This window comes from Cricetulus griseus, chromosome 2, assembly GCF_003668045.3.
Source record: "Cricetulus griseus strain 17A/GY chromosome 2, alternate assembly CriGri-PICRH-1.0, whole genome shotgun sequence".
Taxonomy (NCBI): Eukaryota; Metazoa; Chordata; class Mammalia; order Rodentia; family Cricetidae; genus Cricetulus; species Cricetulus griseus.
In genome coordinates this window covers 107,084,038-107,106,415 of record NC_048595.1, presented here as the reverse complement: position 1 = coordinate 107,106,415, position 22,378 = coordinate 107,084,038, and the positions used below count along the sequence as shown (strand labels likewise).

The following is a 22,378-nucleotide window of genomic DNA, read 5'->3' as shown; positions in this document are numbered from 1 at the left end:
TCTCAATAAAATTACGTAGAAAATGACCAAATGCTCTCTTTTCATAAGCTGTCCTTGAGGTCACCACTACCTGAAAATGGCTAAAAACAAAAATGATCCGAGGGTTGCACCATGATAAGATCAAATTGATGTCATGGTAATTATACCAAGTACCATCCAATCATTGGTTAGAATTTACAGTTGATCCCCGGGTTTAAGTGCAGGTGGGAACATGCAATTTGTATTACGCTGCTGCTATAAAAGACTCTGGGAGACTTTATCAGCTGCAATTACTGAACCATCAGGAGACGAAGTTGCAATTCCTCTTTGGATCTAAAATCAACTGCCCAGAACGCGTCCCTCCAAAAGTCCAGAGGAAGGTAATGTGATGAAATAATTTGGGGGATTTTAATTAAGGAGTAAAATATTTGAGATCACAAGAAGGACTTTTCTGCACAAACCTTGGTAAGAAGATAATTAGGCACTTATTAATATTCTTTACAGAGCTCATGACTGAGTTAGGAGGAAGGCTATAAAAGTATAATATGTGGTCATAAGCTAAATAAGTTGTTATCTAGCAAAAGCCAGAAACCAAGTGTCTCTTGCTGAGATGCTGGAGTGCCTGTCAAAATCTAAAATGTTTTCTCAAGAACCACTGTGTGTCATCTGAAGGACGTTCATTTGAGTGTCTTTCAGAGACCAGACAGAGGGCAAGTAGGCATTATATAAGTTGTTGATATCATTTCATTATCAGTTTTAGATGATGTGTAACTAAATTTTCAAGCTGGCTATATCAATAAAACAGCTCACTTGTTTAGTGAAATGAACATACATTCTAATATACTTTGAATAAATGCTTTAGTGTTTTTAATTGTATCACTGGTACTTGGGCATTGTTTTCATTTTCTCTTTTCATAAAATTCTATGAAATAACAGTTGGTTGTATTTGCCAGGTGTTACTGATGACCTTGACATGATAAATCACTTTCCAAGTCTGAGTGGGCAGTTGTAATGAGCTTTTGAAATCTTTTTTTCCAGCTTACCTTATAATTAGCATATTGTGTGAGCACTGCATTCTTGGATCCAAGCAGCCTCAAATTAAAAAAAGTAAAATTTATCAATTCAATTATTCATTGAGCAATAAAATATAGCAGATATTTATATAATACTAGTATTCTTTTAAATACTATCAGTAATCTAGAGATAATTTAAAGTACAATGGAGGAGATATATAGGTTGTATGTAAATATGCCATTTTATAGAAGGTACTTGAGTATTCAAGGATTTGGTATAGGGGGGTGTCCTTGGGATTATCCCTACATGGATACCGAGGAACAATTGTAACTATATTTGTGTTAGCAGTAGTTGAAATAGCGATTGTTTGGGAAACTGAAAATAGAAAATAAAAAGAGCACATTTGTTCCTCTTTCTCAGTACTGACAGATAGGATTTGGGCTCCAGTGAGGAGTGACAGGCCTAACACACACTGAGAGTTACTTGGACATGTGAAACAGCCACTGCATTTCAATAGGACTCTTTGTTTCCAAAGGACTATCAGTACTTTTTTCCATCAAAAGTAAGATATTTTACATTAAAAGAGGAATTTGGTTTTTGGAAAGAGGTTAGTTAATATAGTTAGGACTGGTCTGGAACTTGCTGCACTGCCAATGACAATCTTGAATTCCTCATAATCTTTTCTTTGTCTCCTGTGTGCTGAGACTACAGGCAGAGGAGAAACCTTTGAATTTCTGAAGATTTCTCTTAAATAATTGCTGAGGATCTGGAGAGATGGCTCAGCAGTTGATAGCTTGGTTTCCAGCACCCACACTGGGTGGCTCCAGGGAATCTGACATCTTCTGACTTCGAGAGCACCTGCATACATGTGATGACATAGAGGCAAGGAAGTGCACACACTCATGAAATAAAATAAAAGTATTTAAAGGATAATTCTTGACATAGAGCTGAGTGTGGTGGTGCACAGGTAATAGCAGCACTTGGTGGCAAGGACATTAGTATAACTGTACATTTGAAGTCAGGCCAGCCCTAGGCTACATCTAGACCTTGTCTCAAAAACAAACACCAAGACAAATCAAAAAAAAAAATAATTACTTTGGGGCCAGGAAGATAGCTCAGCAGATACGAGTGCTTGCCACCAAGCCTGACAACCTGAGTTTGATCCATGGAATCTACTTGACAGAAGGAGAAAACTGACTCCCAGAGATTTTCCTCTAATCCCCATAAGTACACTGGGTGATATAATCACACCCAACCCCACACAATAAATAAATGTAAATTAAAACTTATTCTCTTTAAGTTTTTTTTTTTTTGAGCAAGGACTCATTGTATAGCCCAGGCTGTCCTTGGACTCACACCTCAGCCTCCCAAGTCCTGATATTACAGATGGCAAAACTCCTTGATTTGAATAATAATTCAATTATTGAAAGTATTGGATATTCAAAAATAGTTATTATCATTATTATTGTGGTGTGTGTGTGTGTGTGTGTGTGTGTGTGTGTGTGTGTGTGTGCTGGGTATGTGCAGGACGACATTCACACGTGGAAGCCAGAGGACAACTTTGTGAAGTCAGCTTCCTCCTACCTCTGTGTGGGCTTTAGGGATGGAACTCAGTACATCAGACGTTAGCCACTACTATCCTCACTAGATGAGCCATCTGGCTGTCCCTTGAACTATTTTTAAAATGTCAAAAGTTATCACTTATGAAAGGTTTATGTGAATTTCATTGCATTTTCAGTGTTGGTTTTTAAACTTTTATTACTTAAGATTTCTTTGTGTGTGGAACACATGTGCCAGCCACAGTGTGAGCCCTTCCCTTCTGCCTTGCCTGAGATAGGGGCTCTTACTCTTCACTGCTACCGATGCCAGGTTACCTGGCCTATGAGCTCCCCAAGATCATGTCTGCTTCCTCCCATCTTCAACAGGGGACTAAATAATCCACACTGCAGTCTGCTTTCTCTTGTTAAGGAAAATCATGCAAACAAAATGTATCTTTATGCTTTAGTACTTTCCATATCTCATTACTGGCGATTGAACTCAGGACCTTGTAAATGTTTAGGCAAGCATGAACTACAACCCTAGCCTTTAGTGCTTCCCACCTCTGTGGCAGTGTTCTGGAAGCTCTCTGCCAGGTAACTGCAGATAGCTAAGTTCGGGAGATTGAACCTGGGGCCCCCTGCATGTTAGGTAAATGCTTTATCACTGAGCTATACCCTTAGACCTCCTTATAGTGCTCCAAATGAGAATGCTGCTTCTTGATTCAAAAGATGGCATTGTATCAGCTAAAAAAAAAATGTAATGTACAAATGTAAGATGTTATAAGGGAGATTCTTGTATTACTATAATACTGCCCCCATAGAAAATTTCTAGTCTTTAAATTTTTTTTTTTTGGTGGTGATTGTATGTGGAGTGGAAGCCAGAGCCTCCTGCTAGCTGTGGAAGTGTTCTACCATTGAGTTGTACCTGCAACCGTGATTATTTTTCATTTTGAGACAAGATTTCACTAAGCTAGCCTTGAACCCCAGAACCTCTGATTTCAGCCTTCTAAAGAACTGGAATTAAATGTTTGTGTCACTAAACCCTCTGTTTTCTTGTCTTTGGGTGTTTTAGTCTTCAGAGAGAAACTGACATTATCTATAGTTTTATTACTAATAGACTTTTTTTTCTTGAGATAGGGTCTCACATTGCAGCTCTCCCTAGCCTGGAACTCACAGAGATCTGTCTGTCTCTGCCTCCTGAGTGCTTGCATTACTTAATAGAATTCTTAATAATGTTGATATTTAAGATCTTGATAATAAAATGTCTCCTTCCTATGACATATACAATACCTACAAATCAATGTATTACCACTGTTTGGATGTGGTAAGTGGCAGGAAGTGAGGGCATGCTGAAGTGGCCATTAGTTTTGCAAAGTAGTATAAATTGCAACTGAATGTAATTATTTTTTTCTGCTCCAGTTCTTAAATATTCTTCAACTCGTAAAACAGAAAAATGTAACCTGTCACAGCGGCATCTGTCATCCCAGCAAGTATGAGGGGAGGTAGAATTCCAAGAGTTCAAGTCTAGCCTGATTATATGGTGAGTTCCAGACAAGGCTCAGCTATAGAGTGGAACCTCAAAAACTGTTCAAATTGTTAGCAATTTAGGACATGCAAATTAAAACAATTGTGAGGTTTTATCTTTTTGTTGTTTGTTTGTTTTTATTTGTTTGTTTTTGGAGATAGTTTCTCTGTGTAGCCCTGGCTGTCCTGGAACTCAGTCAGGCCCAGGCTGGCCTCTAACTGAGAGATCTGCCTGCCTCTGTCCCCAAATGCTAGGATTAAAGGTGTGCACCACCAATGCCCGGCTGCTCAGCCATTTTCTTTTATTTTCTTTTTTAGATTTTATTTATTTATTATGTATACAGCCTTCTGCCTGCAGGCCAGCAGAGGGCACCAGGTCTCATTGAAGGTGGTTGTGAGCAACCATGTGGATGCTGGGAATTGAACTCAGGACCTCTGGAAGAACAGTCAGTGCTCTTAACCGCTGAGCCATCTCTCTGGCCCTGCTCAGCCATTTTCATTGCTACTTTATGCATAATAGCTACGAAGTTGAAACAACCTAGGTGTCCTTTAATTGACGAATGAATAATGGAATATTATTATTATGGAATGGATAATGGAAACATGAGGCATATACACGATAGAACCCTATTCAGTTGTAAAGAAAAATGAAATAATGAATTTTCGGGCAAATAGATAGAACTAGAAAATATTATAATCATTAAGACAACACAAACCCAGAAAGACAAACGATCCATATTTTCTCTTAGCTAGCTTTGGGCCTTTAGATGCTAGATAGAGTAATTGCAATACCAGGAAAGTAAAAAGTGACCATGGTGGACATCAGGGGCACTGGAAAGGGGAACAATAGGACACGGTTGCTATGAAGGGGAAGTGGGGAAATCTATGAAGAAGACACATGGGGAGAAAAAAGAAGGGGGCAATACAGAGGGAGTGAAAAGAATGAAGGATAACTAGCACTAAGGATGTTTGGGAAAGCTATAGGGAATACTATTTAATCAGTACTATTGGGAAGACAATGCTCTTCCTCAAATCACAGACTAACAAAAACCCAAGTGCCCAGCATGAGAAAACTTGAGTTGCTGGTCAGGGGAGTCCAAGAGATACTTCTAAGGGTTAGGTTATTGTTGTTTCCCTTAGTGCCTTCTAGAAAAAGAAGGTAAGATTTTATTGTCAAAGACACTCCAGGTTTCAGGGAATGGATTTGGAGAAATCAACTTGGGCCTGATATGGAAGCCTCTTCACTGAGGACTACATCTCATAGTTTCTCAAGGAGCCATGCATACTGCCAACAGAGAGAAGCAATCAATAGCCCTACTCTGCTATAACATCAACAAACCACAGTAATGGACAGTACAACAAGAAGGGTACAATAAGGGCATTTATATCCTTGGTGTGACCAACAGTCACCTAGTTGGACTTAAGGCCTACCCAATAGATGAGAATTCATTCCAGACACAGTAAATCTAGCTAACTTCCTCTGGCTGATGAAGCCACAGAACCTAGAGTAGAACCTAGAGTAGAAACTGCCAGTTTCCTACGACTGTAAGTTTCCTAACTTTATGGCACTTACATCCACTGTAAGTCTAGTTCCACTTTTCAACAAAGAAGCATCTTTTCTCATCAGGTGGAAATCATCACAGAAAGCCACAGACGGTCAAATTGTGGAGATTAACTGATCTTGGAGTGCCTGCCCCCCAGTTAATACATTTATAGCACAGGCCCTACATTTATGTCTCGGAACATCATGGGAGATGAGGTGGAAAGATTGTAAGAGCCAGAGGATCAGGACATCTGCCGTGACATAGTTTCTTCTAAACAGCAACAGAAGCAGGGAGTGGTGGGTCCATGAGGCTTTTGGAGGAAAAGTAGGAAGATGAATATAATCAAGATGCATTGTATAAATTTGCCTAAGAATTATCAATTTATAATATTAATATCAGCAATTATGCTATTGCTTAATTTTAATATTTTATAGTATTCTCATATTTAAAAAACAAAACATGAAACCATCTTCCCCCTCCAGAATAATCTGAAGATGACAAGAATGTCTGAAAAATTTAAAGCCTTTAAAGAACACCGGTATGTTCAATGCTAATCCCTCTTGTCTAAATTGTCACTGTTAAAAGTAAAAGCAGAGCTGGGAGTAGTGGCACGTGCCTTTCATCCCAGAACTAGAGAGAACAGGCAGGTAGATCTCTTTGAGTTTGAGGCCAGCCTGGTCTACATAGTGAGTTCCAGGACATCCAGAGCTACCTAGTGAGTGAGATCCTGTCTCAAAATAAATGAATGAATGAATGAATGAATGAATGAATGAATGCAAAACATTCATAAGGTGGCTAGAAACAATCTGTAACTCCAGTTTCAGCAATCAAGAGGCAGAGGCAGTTGGATCTCTGAGTTCGAGGCCAGCCTGGTCTACAAAGCAAGTTCCAGGACAGGCAGGGCTGTTAACACAGAGAAACATTGTCTCTGAAAACCAAAAAAAAAAAAAAAAAAAAAAAGAACAGTGATCACAAGTCTTAAGTATATATTTCTAATATATACTTACTATTTATGTCATATTTTATATACTATTATATAAATAGAACTGTTTCATTTTATAATAAATCATTATATTAAACACATATAAAAATTGGAATAATGGGTTTAAAATTGTGTGAGTTAGCACATACCAGTAATCCTAGGGCTTGTGACATGAGGCAGTAGAATCAGGAGTTGAAGGTCATCCTCAGTTATAAAGTGAATTTTAGGACAGTCTGGGTTATCTGAAACCCTAGCTATTTAAATGAATGAATGAATAAATAAATAGATAAACAAATAAAGTAAGTAAGCAAACAACTGAACAACAAGAGAAGCTACCAGGCTATTTACCAGAGTGCCTGTGCCCCTTTACATCCCCACTGGTGATGTCTCGGTTATCCAGTTTCATGTATTCGGACCAGCATTTGACATTTCTTTATAACCGTTCTGGTGATATTGTTTTAATTTACATATCTATCACACCTAACTACTCCATTAATTACACAGGGAGGCTGAAGAATTACTGTAAAGTCACGGCTGGAGGTGGGAGGGGAAGGAATCGAGAGAGCGTTGTTATATGGTAATTGCTTATGTCAGAAACAGGGAGATACAGTGTCCTACCTCTTTCCTAAAGGGATTATGGTGCTTTTATGTAGATGGCTTTAGTTATATTGGGAGTGAAAAGCATAGGGGGCAAGACATAATGATTATTGTGAGCAATAATGTTTTTTAATTCTTTAATTACTACTCATATTTACATATGCATCCCCCCATTCCCTCACCCTCTCATTCCCCCATATTCCCCACAAACCCTCCCAACCCATCCCCCAACTCCTCCTCAGGGATAGTGAGGCCCTCCACAGGGGACCTTCAAAGTCCATCATATCATTTGAGGGAAGGCCTAGATCATTCTTCTTCTATCTGGGCTGCAATAGTATCCCTCCATAGGGAATGGGCTCCCAAAGTCCATTTGTGCTCTAGGGATAAATACTGGCTCCACTGTTAGAGGTCCCATAGACTGTCTTGGCCTCCTAGCTGGTACCCACATTCAGAGGGCTTGGTTTGGTCCAATGCTGCTTCTGCAGCTTTATGACTAGGGTCTCCATGCACTCAGTAGGTCAGGTCAACTGTTTCTGTGGGTTTCTCTAGCACCATCTTGGCTCCTGTGTTCATCTCTCCTCCCTCTCCACAACTGGATTCCTGGAGTATGGCTCAGTGCTTAGCTGTGGGTGTCTGTCTCTGCTTGGAACAGCTACTGGGTGATGGCTCTAGGAATGGTAAACAAGGTAGACATCAATCTCATTATAGGGGAAGGGCACAATGGCATCCTCTCCACCACTGCCTGGATTATTAGTTGGGGTCATCCCTGTGGATCCCCTAATGTTTCCCCTGTGCCAGACCTCTCTCCAAACCTGTACTGTCTCCCTCTATCAAGGCATCTCCTTTATTGCCCTCCTCTATTCCTCCCCTGTCTCAGTCCTCTTGTTCTCCTCCCCCCTTCCCTTCTTCCCTTCCCACCTCCTTCCTCTCTCCCCCCACCCCGTGCTCCCACTTTGCTCAGGGGTTCTTGTCCCCCTCCCCTTCTTCGAGGGACTATGCAATCTTCTCTTGGGGTCCTCCTTGTTTCCTAGCTCCTCTGGCAGTGTGGCAATGTTCTATGTCTGAAAATCATATATGATTGAGTACACACCATGTTTATCTTTTTGTGACTGGGTTACCTCACTCAGGATGGCTTCTTTCAGTGCCATCCATTTGCCTGCAAATTTCAAGATTCCATTGTTTTTTTTCCACTGAGTTCTCAACAGAGGAATCTAAAATGGCTGAAAGACACTTGAGAAAGTGCTCAACATCCTTAGCCATCAGGAAAATGAAACTCAAAACCACTCTGAGATACCATCTTACTCCTGTCAGAATGGCTAAAATCAATAACACCAATGACAGTCTATGCTGGAGAGGATGTAGAGAAAGTGGAACACTCCTCTATTGCTGGTGGGAGTGCCAACTTGCACAACCACTTTGGAAATCAGTGTGGTGGTTTCTCAGGAAAATGGGAATCAGTCTACCTCAAGATCCAGCAATTCCTTTCTTGGGCATATACCCAAAGAATGCGCATTCATACAATAAGGGTATATGTTCAACTATGTTCATAGCAACATTATTTGTAATAGCCAGAACCTGAAAGCAACCTAGATGCCCCTCAACTGAAGAATGGATAGAGAAAATGTGGTACCTTTACACAATGGAGTGTGAACAATAATGTTAATGGTACCAGTCGTCGGTACTCGGGCTATGGCTCAGTAGTAGAGCAGTTACTTAGCATGCCCAAAGCCAGCACCATCAGTTAAAAGAATCATGCTATAACTGCTGGGTTTGTGTTGTGACTAGTAAGCTAAGATTAGACTGTTATTACTTTTATGCTTTTCGCATGTGCAGTTTGCAGGAGAACGATGGATTACTACAGAAAATATGCAGCTGTCATTCTGATCATGCTGTCCATGTTCCTGCACATTCTTCATTCTCTTCCCGATGGAGACTTTATGATTCAGGGTATGTGACCAAACTCAGGCTTGCACTAAAAAGGAAACAAGTATTTCTAGATGCACATCAGTGAACATGAATTAATTCCTGCTACCTTTCACATGTGATAAATATTCTCTGGGTACATATCTAGGCAGTTGTAGATGGGAACACAAAATTAAATTGGGTTCAGAAAATGTACAGTGAAAATGTTATATTCCACATTCATTTTAATAGCATCCTAAACATGTTCATATGAAGGACATTTTTGTTGTTCCATATGTGACTTTTACAAGGAGGAAAATCATCCCCACTCAGCTCATTTTTTTTCACATTTCTTCCAGGTTTTAGAAAATTTTAACATTATTTTTGCCAACGAATTTTCATATCAGTTAACAAGTAAAGGAAACAAAAATCATCTTTGTGCATTAAATCTGTTTTTGTTATATTGTTTGACATGTCCCCTACAGAACCTGACATAATCCCTCCGGCTCTGAAATTGTGAACTATTATTTGTTATGTTTTTTGTCTTGCTAAATGGTAATATTTGAATCTCAAATTCTAGGCACAGATGTCTTTTCTATTATCAAGCTATCTTAACTCACCAAGCTTTCTTAATTCCGATCATTTCTTTTCTGTCAACATTTGGAGTTTCTGTGGGGAAAAACAATAGCAGACTTGCCTCTGGAAATTTTTCCTTCCAAATGAGTGTGGCATTTATATCTGTCAAGCCCTCGTGTTCTCTCTAAGCATGCTATTAGCATTGGGATAGTCTGTGCTTGGAGAATGAGAAACCACTCTAACAAATTCCCTATGCAGGTATGCAAAAAATGGTTTCTCTGTGTATGTAGCTGTAGCAATTGCAAAGAGATATTATATGTGAAGATTAATATGTAGACAAACATATTTATTTCTGTTTTTATTGCCACTGCAAAAAGTATTTGTCGTGTTGTACTCAGGAAAGAGTTAGTTTGTCTTTGAATCCTTTCTTCGTAATTTCCTCCCTCTCTCTTTTGCTGTCTAGGTTGCCCAGAATGTAAACTAAAGGAAAATAAATACTTCTCCAAGCTGGGCGCCCCCATCTACCAGTGCATGGGCTGCTGCTTCTCCAGGGCATACCCCACTCCAGCAAGATCCAAGAAGACAATGCTGGTTCCAAAGAATATCACCTCGGAGGCCACATGCTGTGTGGCCAAAGCATTTACTAAGGTGAGAACTTCCTAACAGTTCATTCAGAGGCAGTTTGTACTTACTGGGTTAATGTTCAAGTTGTCTAGTGACCTGTATTTATTGCTCCTTTGTATAGGCAACACCTGCCTTTTTCCTCTTTAATTAAAAGAATAAGCTAAATAGAAAGTGTTGATGACACAGAAGTAGAGAGAACAGTCTAACAAACCAGTAGGAGGGGCATAAGTGGTTAGACAGTGATAGCAAAACATAGAATAGGCAAAGCAAGTGCTCGAGTTTTACTGTACAGCTATGTGTATTTACCACAAGTTATTATGTAGAGAACTAGAAGAGAATGGTTCAAAAGCTGATAGCAAAATGGTACATTATATTAGAGGAATGAAACACTGCCACCTTGATTTGATCATAACACTTTGTGTGTAAGTATCAAATTATCAAACTATACTCCATAAATATGTGTGATCAATATATTCTAAAGGGAAAGGGAAGCATGTGGGTGTAGTGCTGAATTCCTACAGTCTCGTCACCCAGGAGATAGGGGAAAGAAGATCCTATGGGTTCTAAGCCTGCCTGGTTGGAACTGGTGAGACGGATCATATGAAAAGGCCTTTGCTGACAAGAGTAATGATCTGAGTCAGATGCCCAGGACTCACAAGATGGAAGGAGAGAACAAGAGAACAGATTCCTTTCAATTGTCCTGACCAACCCCCCACACACACACACACCATACACACTGTGTAAGCGTGAGAGAAAAGGCCCACTTGGTCTTCACAATGAATTCTAGAATAGCTAGGTTACCATAATACAATGTCTCAGAAGAATGACAACAAAAGTAAAAACAAAACCAACCCCAGCAACCTGGGGGACATATGTGAATCTCTGAAGTTTGACTCTTAAGAAATGTGTATGTACGTTGGGGAGGTACCAAGTAAATAGGTATTTTTTTAGGGGTAGAAGATATAGTTCAAAGGCTGAGTGCTTGCCTAAGAAATGCTGAAATAAAAACTTTAAAAGTGGGAAGAGAGAGAGAGATAGAGATAGAGATAGGGAGAGAGAGAGAAAGAGAGAGAGAGAGAGAAAGAGAGAGAGAGAGAGAGAGAGAGAGAGAGAGAGAGAGAGAGAAAGACAGACCTAAATAAAAGCAGGTTGAAAAGAGCATAGCTTATTATTATTATTGGTTTTTTGAGACAGGGTTTCTCTGTGTAGCTTTGGAGCCTATCCTGGCACTCACTCTGGAGACCAGGCTGGCCTCGAACTCACAGAGATCCGCCTGCCTCTGCGAGCAAAGCTTATTTTGCAATGTGAATTTAACTGTTAGAATGAATATATCCCTGGAAAGTGAAAATGTAAACACACCAAACATTTATTAAATTATGTTGGCTACTATTTTATCATTTCACAGTTTTGTCTGTCTACCTACTTACCTGTTTCTTTTCCCCTACAGGCTACAGTAATGGGAAATGCCAGAGTAGAGAACCACACGGAGTGCCACTGCAGTACTTGTTACTATCACAAGTCTTAGCTTTCGGCAAGGGGCTGTGCTGGTGATTGCTGGTCTGTGGGATAGCACTGTGTGATGACACCTCCTTCCTTACCCGACTTTTGATGTACTTCAGTCATGCACTGCAGCTTTAGTCCATTTCCCCTTACACCAGTGTGATCAGCAGTCTCTTTTTATTAGGAAAATAGTATTTAGCATGATTATAAAAGTTGGTTCCATCAGAAATAAAGCCCTTTAAATCATCAATAACAGAATTGTCAATATCTTTATGGCTAAAGCTATTTACTTTTGACAAGCTCTATCAAAAGGAATGGTCCAGTGTGTTGAATTGGTACCACATTCATTTAGCGACCTGACACTGGATAATCTTGCTTCCCATCCAGCATTCTGGAAGCAAGCTATCCATTCTGTCAGCCAGTAGGCTATTTATCACATAATTCCCTGGGGTGGGAGAAAAAACCAAAGCTGCTTCAAATGTCTGGTCCTAGAAGAACCTTTCATTTTTAGTCATGTTCATGTCCCCTTTACATCTCTATTTTAATATATTGCATCAAAACACAAATGTGTTATTATGATAATACATGCATATAAATTATAAGTAAGTAAATATACATACATTATGGATATTTGAGTTGACATGTTTTCACTGGTGAAAATGTACAATTGATAAACAAAAAGCAAAGTATACTTCTCCAGGGATGGGGCAAAATCTCTCTAAGCATGAATTTCTATCTATGTGTTTTATGCATCCCCAGATTGGCTGAGTGGTGGTTGGGAACAGGGCATCGCTGCCCTCAGATAAAAATAACATTGCTCTAAAATTCCAGGAGACCAAATTTTTTGTGTCACATGTTTAAGCAGGTCTGAGTGTTCATGAATAAATGACAAGAGTAAGCTGGCCAATGATCCCTGGGGGGTGGGAGGGGACGGAGCAGTACCAAGCACTGTCTCAGCTAGAGAAACACTCCAGAAGTTAAGGCCATAGCTCAGCAGTGGAACTCTTGTCTAGCATGCACAGAGTCTTGGGTTCAACCCTCAACACAAACACATCACATGAACTGCTTCACAGCTCTGTGAAGAATCACAGTCACATCTCCTGAGCTTTTACATTGAGGACAATGGGATATTCACAATGCCATATGAGCCATGGTTGAAACCAAAGCTGCTTCAAATCTCTGGTCCCAGAAGAACCTGAAATTTTAAAACACAGACTTAAAATTTCTTACAAGAAAAAGCCATACCAACCACAGATAAGGTTTACAAAAATTAATTTCAATCTGGTCATGGTGGACTGTGCAATCTAATCTCAGTACACGTGGTACTTGGTAGGTGGAGGTACAGGAAGGAGTTCAAGGTTAGTTTGGACCAGATGACACCCTACCTCAAAAACAAAACAATGAAAAAAGTGAAATAAATAAATATAAATCACAAATTTATCATTTTATCTCTAAGTTACCAACCAGTTCCTTAGCAAGTTAGTAAATACTTCAGGTGTCATGGTAAAAGTTAAGCTAGATGCATGTACTTTTTAAGATACATGAAAATGCACACGAAGATCAGTTGTTTTGTTTTGGTAGGTTCACATTCTATAGCTCAAGCTGGCCCAGACTTTACTCTGTATCCCAAACAAGCCTTGAATGTGCAACAATCCTTCTGCTTCAGTCTCCTGATCCATAGGATTATAGGCTTGAGCCTCCATGCCTAGCTTACATTGTTTGTTTGTTTCACTCAGTGTACATTTTTTAACACTTAGCAACTGTTGATACTTTGAGCATTAAGATTCAGAGATATAGAATTGTATAAAACACAAAGTTTAGGAAAGACAGTAAGTACTGCTTAATCCAAAAGAACAGTGGTGTTGATCATTGGTTCATTCAAAATTTTAGCAGGTAATCATTGAGCATGTACTGTGTATCAGGTTTGAGAGTTTATTTGGAGGGGTAAAAGTAGAAGAAAGTTATAGATACAACCTTGCCTGGAGTGTCCTTATTAATCTGAGATCATCCTGTGTTATAGAGGTAATTGAAAGGATGCTAAAATTGTAATGGGACAAAGGGACATCCCCATGATCATTCAGTTCAGACAAATTGACCTAGAAACCATTAGGATAAAACATCACAGCCAGACTGATCCTCAGTGCCAGGTATAGTGTGGAACATGACATTGACAGACCTTGCTCTGGGGAATTCATAGACATAGTTTGTGTCTGAAGAAAGGAGACTTTCTATGGTAGGAGGAGGGGCTGACCTTGGGCAAGAAAAGGAAAAACAAAAAATCACCATGTGGCTGGCCAGTGTCCATGTGTACATGAGGGTTGGTCAGTATGCCCATGTGGACATGTCAATCAGTCAAGTCTCTCCTGCAGTTCCTTCCTCTCCTCTCCTCTTTCTCTTATTCTAGTATTACTACTTAGTAGTATGAAGTATACAATCAAAATGAAAGTATCCACACATGGGAAATAAGCCAGAAATGTATGAAAGCCTCAACTATGCAACATTCAGGGTTCTAGCCTTTGGAAAATAATCTATAAGAAACTTGGGAACTTGTTTCATGAACTAGAAAACCTGAGATTCTTGGGTACTTGTAGCAGGATTATGATATTCTTTAAATGATAAGATTAAATGATGTACTTTTGCATGAGACATCTAAACAAATAACAAGATAGATTAGATATATAATTCAATGAATGCCAAATTATATCAAGAAAGTAAAATACAATGACTTATTTAATCATTTTAACATAGGAAGAACAACAAACAGTAACATAGTACTAAGTGTAAAACAAAGTATATAATAAAGATGGTCCCATTCTGAAATAAACACATAATTAACTGAATTCAGAGAGGAATAAATAAGTCTTCTTTAGACATTTTCTCTCTTGTAGATGAGGTAATCATATTTCACTTTCACTGTATCCCTGGCCATCACCTCTGGAGTCTGCCACACCCACTCCCAAGACCAAGCTCATACTTAAACTCAACCCCAACCCCAAGCCCTTCCCCAACAACATCAACTCCAACCTCAACACCCATTCTAGACTGAACCCCCACCACAACAGCAACCACACCTCAAACACCAACTTCAATTCCAACTCCAATCCAAATCCCTACTCAAGCAATGACCAGAACCCCAACCCAAACCCTATCCTCAACCTGACTCCATTCCCCAACCTCAATACCAGCATCAGCCAGGTGCCCACTTTCATTCCAACCTACATACAATGCCCATCCTTAACCCAACCCACTTCTACCCCAGACCAAACTCAAACCCCAACCTCCACCTTAATCCCCCAAACATCACCCCAACCCCATGCCTACCCTACCCACCCATACCCATTCTAAATCCCAAATCCAACCGCAATATCCATCCTGACTTCAAGCCCAATCTTGACTTTAATACTGCCTCAACTCCAAACCAATCTTATACCCAGCCCAACACCAGCCCAAACTCCACCCCAAACACAGGTGCAAACACAACTCCAATTCTAACCCTAACCTCAACCTCGAATCCTAACCCCCAAACCAATGCTCAAACCCAATCACCACCATAACCCTAACTACAAACACAACTCCAAACCTAATGTCTTAATTAGGGTTACGATTGCTGTGATCAAACATTATGACTAAAGGCAACTTGGGAAGGAAAGGGTCTGTTTCACTTATAGTTGCACGTAACAGTTCATCAAAGCAATGAGGGAAGGAACTCACACAGGGCAGGAACCTGGAGGCATGAGTTGGAATAGAGGATATGGAGAAGTGCTGCTTACTGGCTTGCTCCTCACATCTTGCTTATCCTGCTTTCTTATAGAACCCGGGATCACCAGTCCAGGGATGGCACCCCTTATCAATCACTATTTAAGAAAATGGTCTATAGATAGGCTTGCCTACAGTTCAGTCTTATGAAGGCACTTTCTTAATTAAGGTTTTCTCTTCTCGGATGACTCTAGTTAGTGTCAACTTGACATAAAATTAGCCAGCATACCTAACAACACCAAATATAATACCAATTTTAATCCCAAGTATACCTCCATTTGTACTCCCAACCCTGTCCCAATACCAAGCACAATTCTAACCCTAACCCCAACCCCATTCACAACCCTCACCCCTACCCAAAACCCCAACCCCATCGCCATCCCATCCCACCTTTAACTCTAGCCCATTCACAACCCCTGCCCCTACCCCAGACCCCAACCTCATTCACAACCCCCACCCCTACCCCAAACTCCAACCCCATCCACATGCCCAACCTCAAACTTCAACCCCATTCACATCCACACTATCACCCCTACCCCAAACCCCAACCTTATTTACAACTCCTACCCCTACCCCAAGCCCCAATTCTATCCACAACACCCCAACCTCAAACCAAATACCAAGTTTAGTACCAGCTCCAAACCAAACCCCAATCCTAACTCCAACACCATCCCCAAACCTGCTTTAATCCTGAACCCAACCCAACCAAGCCCAAGCCCACATCAAACCATATCTCTAAACTTCATCCCACACCTGGCCATCTCCATACCCAGCCACAACCTCCAACACCACCTTCATTCCCACATCAAATCCAAACAAACACAAAATACAACCCCAGGTCCCAGTCCTAACCTCAATCCAACAAACACAAACCAAACCAAAACCCAACCACAACCCTACCTGGAATCCTGAACCCAAAATTCAACACCAAACCAAAACCTTATCACAATCCCAATGATAACTCCAAACCTTACTTCATCCACAACCCTAACCCTATCCTCAACCACAACCACAAGCCCATTCTCAAGTCCTGCCCCACCCCATACCAAACTCCTATCCCAATCCCATAACCGATGCCAACCCCAAACCTAACACCAACACCAACTACAACCTTAACCATGTATGTGTAAGTACAGCCACACATAGCAGAAGAAGACCACATTTGAGACAAATCATGCTGGGAAAACTGGAGACTCACATAAAGCAGAATGACAATGAACATGCATCTATCATCGGGCATAAAAACTAACCCTGGACAGATCAAAGACCTAAAAGTGAAGCCAGAGACACTGAAACTGTTAGAATAAAATATAGGCAGAACCCTACAGAGTATAGGTGTTGGAAGAGACTTACTGAAGAGACTTACTTACATTTGCCCAGGGATCCTGGCCAATAGCCTTTCCTGCACTAAAGCAGTTGCCTATTGAAAACCTGAATAGGTATCAATGGTATATATTTTAATTTTCCAAATTTTACAAAATAGAACATATTCATCTGTCATATTTCATTTCTTTGAGTACCCTTTGGGTTACTTCCTGCAGGCAGTGGAATTTGGTTGTGGAATAAAGAACAAGTAGGACGTTTCCTTATAATTTCATTGGCTTGTTGCCACATGATGGGAAACTCTTTCTTTAAACCTTTGCTATTGACATGATGTTTTTTTTAAATAAAATTCTAGCACATTTACAAATTTCTACAATACCTTGTGCTAGAGGACCTGGCAGATGTGTATGGGATTGGATGTGTGTTATGTATATGGGATGAATCTTATTCCTGATAATGTCTTGTAACTAACTAAATAAAAAGTCAATTCTGTATCATCTGGTATAAATTCAGTGGTTTCGATATGCAAGAGATGGAACTCATAACACTAAAAAGCTTCTGCAAAGTCAAAGAGACAACCAATTGAATGATATTATATATAAATATATTTTAAGATTCATTTTATTTTTTCCTACCAAAAGCAATCTACAGATTCAATACAATCCCCATCAAAATCCAAACACAATTCTTTCCAGACCTTGAAAGAACAATTTTCAACTTCATATGGAAAAATGAAAAACCCAGAATAGCTAAAACAATATTGAACAATAAAAGAACTGCTGGAAGTCTTACCATTTCTGATTTCAAGTTGTATTACAGAACTATAGTAATAAAAACTGCATGGTATTAGCATAAAAACAGACACACTGATCAATGGAATTGAAATGAAGACCTGGACATAAATCCATACACCTATGAACACCTGATTCTTGATAAAGAAGCCAGAAAAACATCCTCAACCAATGGTGCTGATCTAATTGGATGTCTGTGTGCATAAGAATGCAAATAGATCTATCACCTTGCACAAAACTCAAGTCCATAGGGAAATGTCTGGAGAGCTACAAAGAGAAGATAGGGTTGAGGGAGAGAATTTGGGGAGAGACATTAGGAATTGAGGGGCATTTGAAGGATGATCTGGAAACCTAGTGCAGTGGAAACTTCCTGAACTATATGAAGGTGATCTTAATGAGATCTCCTAATAATGGGGGTTATGGAGTCTCAACTGACCACCTCTTGTCACCAAACAAGGCTTCCAGTAGTGGGACTGGGTTACATCCTGTTGAGTTGTTGACCAAGGAAGTCCCATGGAAATCCCCAAGCAATTCCGGCTGTTGCTAAGACAATGGGTTGCTCTCCTCAAACTGACAGCTGGACTATATTGCCGAGTACAACACCACGTAACTCAGTGAATATGAAGAAGTTGAGCTGGTAACCTACATGGAAACTTCACCCCTGCATTCTGCTGTTGTTGGAAGGTACTCGGCATGCTATCAAAGGAGAAACATAAACACCAACCCAGTGTGCCTCTCTTCCCAGTCTGTCTCCCACTACGACTCCTTTGGCTTGTTTTTAAAAATCCAGCAATAGTGGCACACACTTTTAATCTCAGCACTAGGGAGGCCAGGTCGATTTTTGTGAGTTCAAGGCTAGCCTGTCTACAAGGATCCAGGACAGCTAGGGTTGTTAATAGAGAAACCCTGTCTCAAACAACAACAAAAAAGGCAAATAAATCAATAAGTACATTATACATAGCTCCTACCTACAGGCACATAAAATAAAATTTAAAAAGCATTGGTGGATTTTTTGTTTGTTTTGTTTTTCAAGACAGGGTTTCTCTGTGTAGCTTTGGAGCCTGTCCTGGAACTCACTCTGTAGACCAGGCTGGCCTCAAACTCACAAGGATCCACCTGCTTCCGCGTCCCAAGTTCTGGGATTAAAGGCGAGTGCCACCAACGTCGGGTCAAAGCTAAATTCTTGGAATAAGTACAATGACAACTTTTTGGATTATTCTGCATTTGTAAGAGATCTTATCTGATCCTGAGGTGAGGCTCTTGATGAGATGATTCTGTGTATGGTCTGTGAAGACGGTTTCTATGGCAGGCATCTCGGAGCCATTCTCCCTGAGTGTGTGGATTTCCAAGAGGTGATGTTCCAGGCTTGTGTGAATGCTCTTCTCTCTTGCGGGCTTGCGCAGCTCGGTTGGCAGTCACTAGCATATCTGCTGAAGATGATGGGCTGCTGCTATATGTTGACAGAATGGGCGATCAAGAGGTTTTCAAGCTGAGAATGGAGGCCACCAAGCTAATACCCTAAAAGAGGATGTTCCAGAACACGGAAGGAATGCTGGCAAGGAAGTTAAAGCTGAGCAGATAGTGAGCCCTGTGCCACCTCTAGCTCTCAGTTTATCCGAAACGGAATCTTCAGGAGCCGCGAGCTAAGCAGTTTGTAAAGAAACACGCTGCCACCTATTGGCCGCTGACCTGGTGCAGCAGGTTTGCGCCTGCCAAGACTGCATGAAAATGTATGGCGGGCTAGTTGTCTTGTTTATAACAGATAAGATATAGTTTTGGTTTCTGAGAACAAAAGGCAAGAGTGACCAGGCAGTGATAGAAGGGACCCTTTAACCGACACCCTCACGGCATGAATAGGCTCCATCAAGTGCAGCTCATTTGTGAATGCCATGGCTCGAAGTTCAGAATTTAGACTATCCGAAGAGACTCATTGGTAAAGGCGTGGTTGTTAAGAGAGAGGATGTTCAGCAGTTCTTTGAAGAATTTCAATCAAAAATGGAGAAGGAGAGTGTGTGGGCTGTGGAATTACTGTAGCTAGAGTAGAGTGCGTGCTTTCTCATTCAGCTCCATAAGAATGTCACTGTTATGCAAGAGCTCTGTGTCACACTTGGTCTCCTATGCATCCTCCTGTGGCCTCAAGCTCCCTTCTCTTTGACAGTTGCCTCAGTGTTTATGCTGGTCTCTCAATGAGCATCCTTGATGACTCAGCTAAATACATCTCACTTTACGAGTCACATCTCCTGAAGATTCCAGACAGATCCTTTGGCTGCACAGTTTGTGTGTGTGTGTGTGTGTGTGTGTGTGTGTGTGTGTGTGTAAACAGAGTGCACAACTGCTGCCCTAGTGACTGAAGTCTTGTGAAGATCTTCATGGAATATTGTATGAAACCCTGCATTTGAAGGACGTCTTTCAGATGGCATGAAATCTCTTTAAAGCTCTCCCAGTCTATGTGGAAAACACCTTTTGATTCAGTCTTAAGTTGCACCCTGGAGGGAAACCAGGTTTCCCCTAGCACACTGTGAGGTACATTAATGTACTTTAGGCCACATGCTAGTGTGGATATGTGTGTGCATGCATGCATGTATGCACTCATGAGTGAAGCAATTGTATGCACAAATTCTTGCCAATTCCTGCACAAGATGAAATAGCCTATATATAAGTAAGGCTCCAGGAAACGGCATGGTGCCTGTGCTGTAGCCTGTAGCCTCCTAACCACAGATCCTGTGAAGACTGCTGTGCACAGCTGGAAGGTTCCCAGGCTGCAGACAATGCCTATGTGTACTGAGCTGGCCTCCTGTGGAAGACTCAGTTAAACACCTCAGGTGCTTACAGCTTGGGGATCTTCCAAGTCTGACTGCAGTTTGAACTTGAGAGCTGCACTTCCCATGTGCCTGCATGTCCTCAAAGTTGTATCTTCTCAAATGTCTGATTCAGCTACCAAAACATTCCTGTCTGCCTGGGATGGGTCAGAACTGAGATTAGGCAGCAGTGTCAGTAAGTAGCAGAAGGACAAACACCCAGTGCTGAAGGCTTGTCTAAGAAAGGCTTTTCTCTGTGTTAACCAGAAAACCTCTTTTTGTGTATGCTCACAGCTAGGTTTCTTATGTCTGTGTTGGGCCGTCTCTTCTCATAGAGATGGTTTGGGCCAATATGTGGCAGCTGATACCAATGCACTTTTTATGCCAAATAAAATGTGATTCTAGTTGCTTTTAAGGAATTCTGGTATTGTGTGTAGTAAATTTTTGTAGAAATTATTACTAGGCTTACATACTTTAATCAGGTTTCTGTAAAATCCAGATAAAACCAATTTAAAATAAGATATTTGTGGCAGCTTCTCCCAGGATGAAAACAAACCAATCATAATGGAGTAACATCATTTTCCTTCAAGGTCAGTGACTTTCATACTTATCAGTCCTCTGGTGTGAGGTCTAAAATTTGCCATTTTTATCTTTTTTTTCTTAAGACAAGATGTCATTATAGTAGAGGGGTTGACTAAAAATTACAAAAAAGTATATATGATAAAGAAAAATTAAGGAACCAAAAAAGAAGACAGACAGAAGGAAAGAAAGAAAGGGATTGATGAGGGAAACAATAAGACTTGCCATGCTTCGGTTTCCTCCTTCCCTTGTTGAGGGGCACTTGTGCCACCTTGTGGTTGTTGTCCGCAACAACTACAAATTAGGTCTCTGGTTGTTAGTTCAGTGCCTTTCGAGGAAAAAATAGGGAGCCCCTCTCTTGGGTAAATGAATGTGGGAACATGGAATCCGTGTTCCCCAGCCATGGTCACTCAAACGGCTCCAGAATAAACTATCTCTTATTCCCTTTAAGATGAGTGTTGCAAGGTAGCCACCAGAGACGACTGCTCAGACATAGGTTTAAGCCAATAGAAGTCTTTATTAGCTGGCTGGAGTCTACACTGTTTGGGGTCCTAGTACAGTTCAAGCCTTTCTCATTATGTCCTGGGTTGACATACTTCAGTTAACAAGATCAATTAGCCAGAAGCAGAACTACAAAGCCAAAAAGCAAGGTTAGTACATTTAGAGACTTTCCCAGAACTATGGACTTTGATGGATTAGGCCTTTGTTTTTGTTTTGGCAGGTGGTGCTGTCTGCATCCTGAGGTTTATGGCCTGAATAGCACTTCCATCATGGTGTCAGTTGTGTTAAGGTCTGGGGGCCTGTTACAATAGAGCTGTGGTTTTTCTGTCAACCATTATGATGCCACAACACGGGGCTCACAGAACTATCTACTTTTAACTGGTGCAATCACCAGAATGGAAGCCAGAAATGAAACCACTGAGTCTAGACGACCTGATGTTGTTTCCTCAGATGGAGTGTTGAGGAGTTCTTTTGGAGAATTCAGACCTCTGTTGGTTTGGGGAGCTGTCCATTTGTTTATTCTGAGCTGGTTAACAAGGACCCTACATATATAAATATTTTTGGTCTGCTTTCAAAGTTTTTGGCTTAAAGTATCTGGTGTTTTATCTTTGAAGCATTTTAGTCTAGACATTTGGAGCTTTTTTGTTTGTTTGCTTGCTTGCTTACTATTCAGATCTCCAAAGACATTTTTTTTATCTGTTTTGCTTGTTTTAAGTATTTCATTGCTTTTGGAACTTGGAAAGTTTTATTTCTGTTTTTACCTATAAAAGTTGGCTTAGCACATCAGAAATTTTGATTTTTTTTAACATTTTATTTTGGGTGTATGAGTATTTGCTGGAATGTATTTATG

The 22,378-nt window shown here is 40.5% G+C and overlaps 1 protein-coding gene and 1 pseudogene across 1 annotated transcript; both read left to right on the top strand.

The window, feature by feature from the left end:
* The first annotated feature begins 265 nt into the window (after positions 1–265).
* Positions 266–12,028, top strand: Cga (glycoprotein hormones, alpha polypeptide). Its single transcript, NM_001246711.1, has 4 exons — positions 266–359; positions 9,012–9,125; positions 10,120–10,304; positions 11,728–12,028. Exons 2-4 carry the CDS (start codon positions 9,026–9,028, stop codon positions 11,803–11,805), a joined length of 363 nt encoding a protein of 120 aa, NP_001233640.1. The 5' UTR covers positions 266–359; positions 9,012–9,025; the 3' UTR covers positions 11,806–12,028.
* Positions 12,029–13,828: 1,800 nt separating this feature from the next.
* Positions 13,829–19,688, top strand: LOC100766995 (annotated as a pseudogene).
* Positions 19,689–22,378: the final 2,690 nt, after the last annotated feature.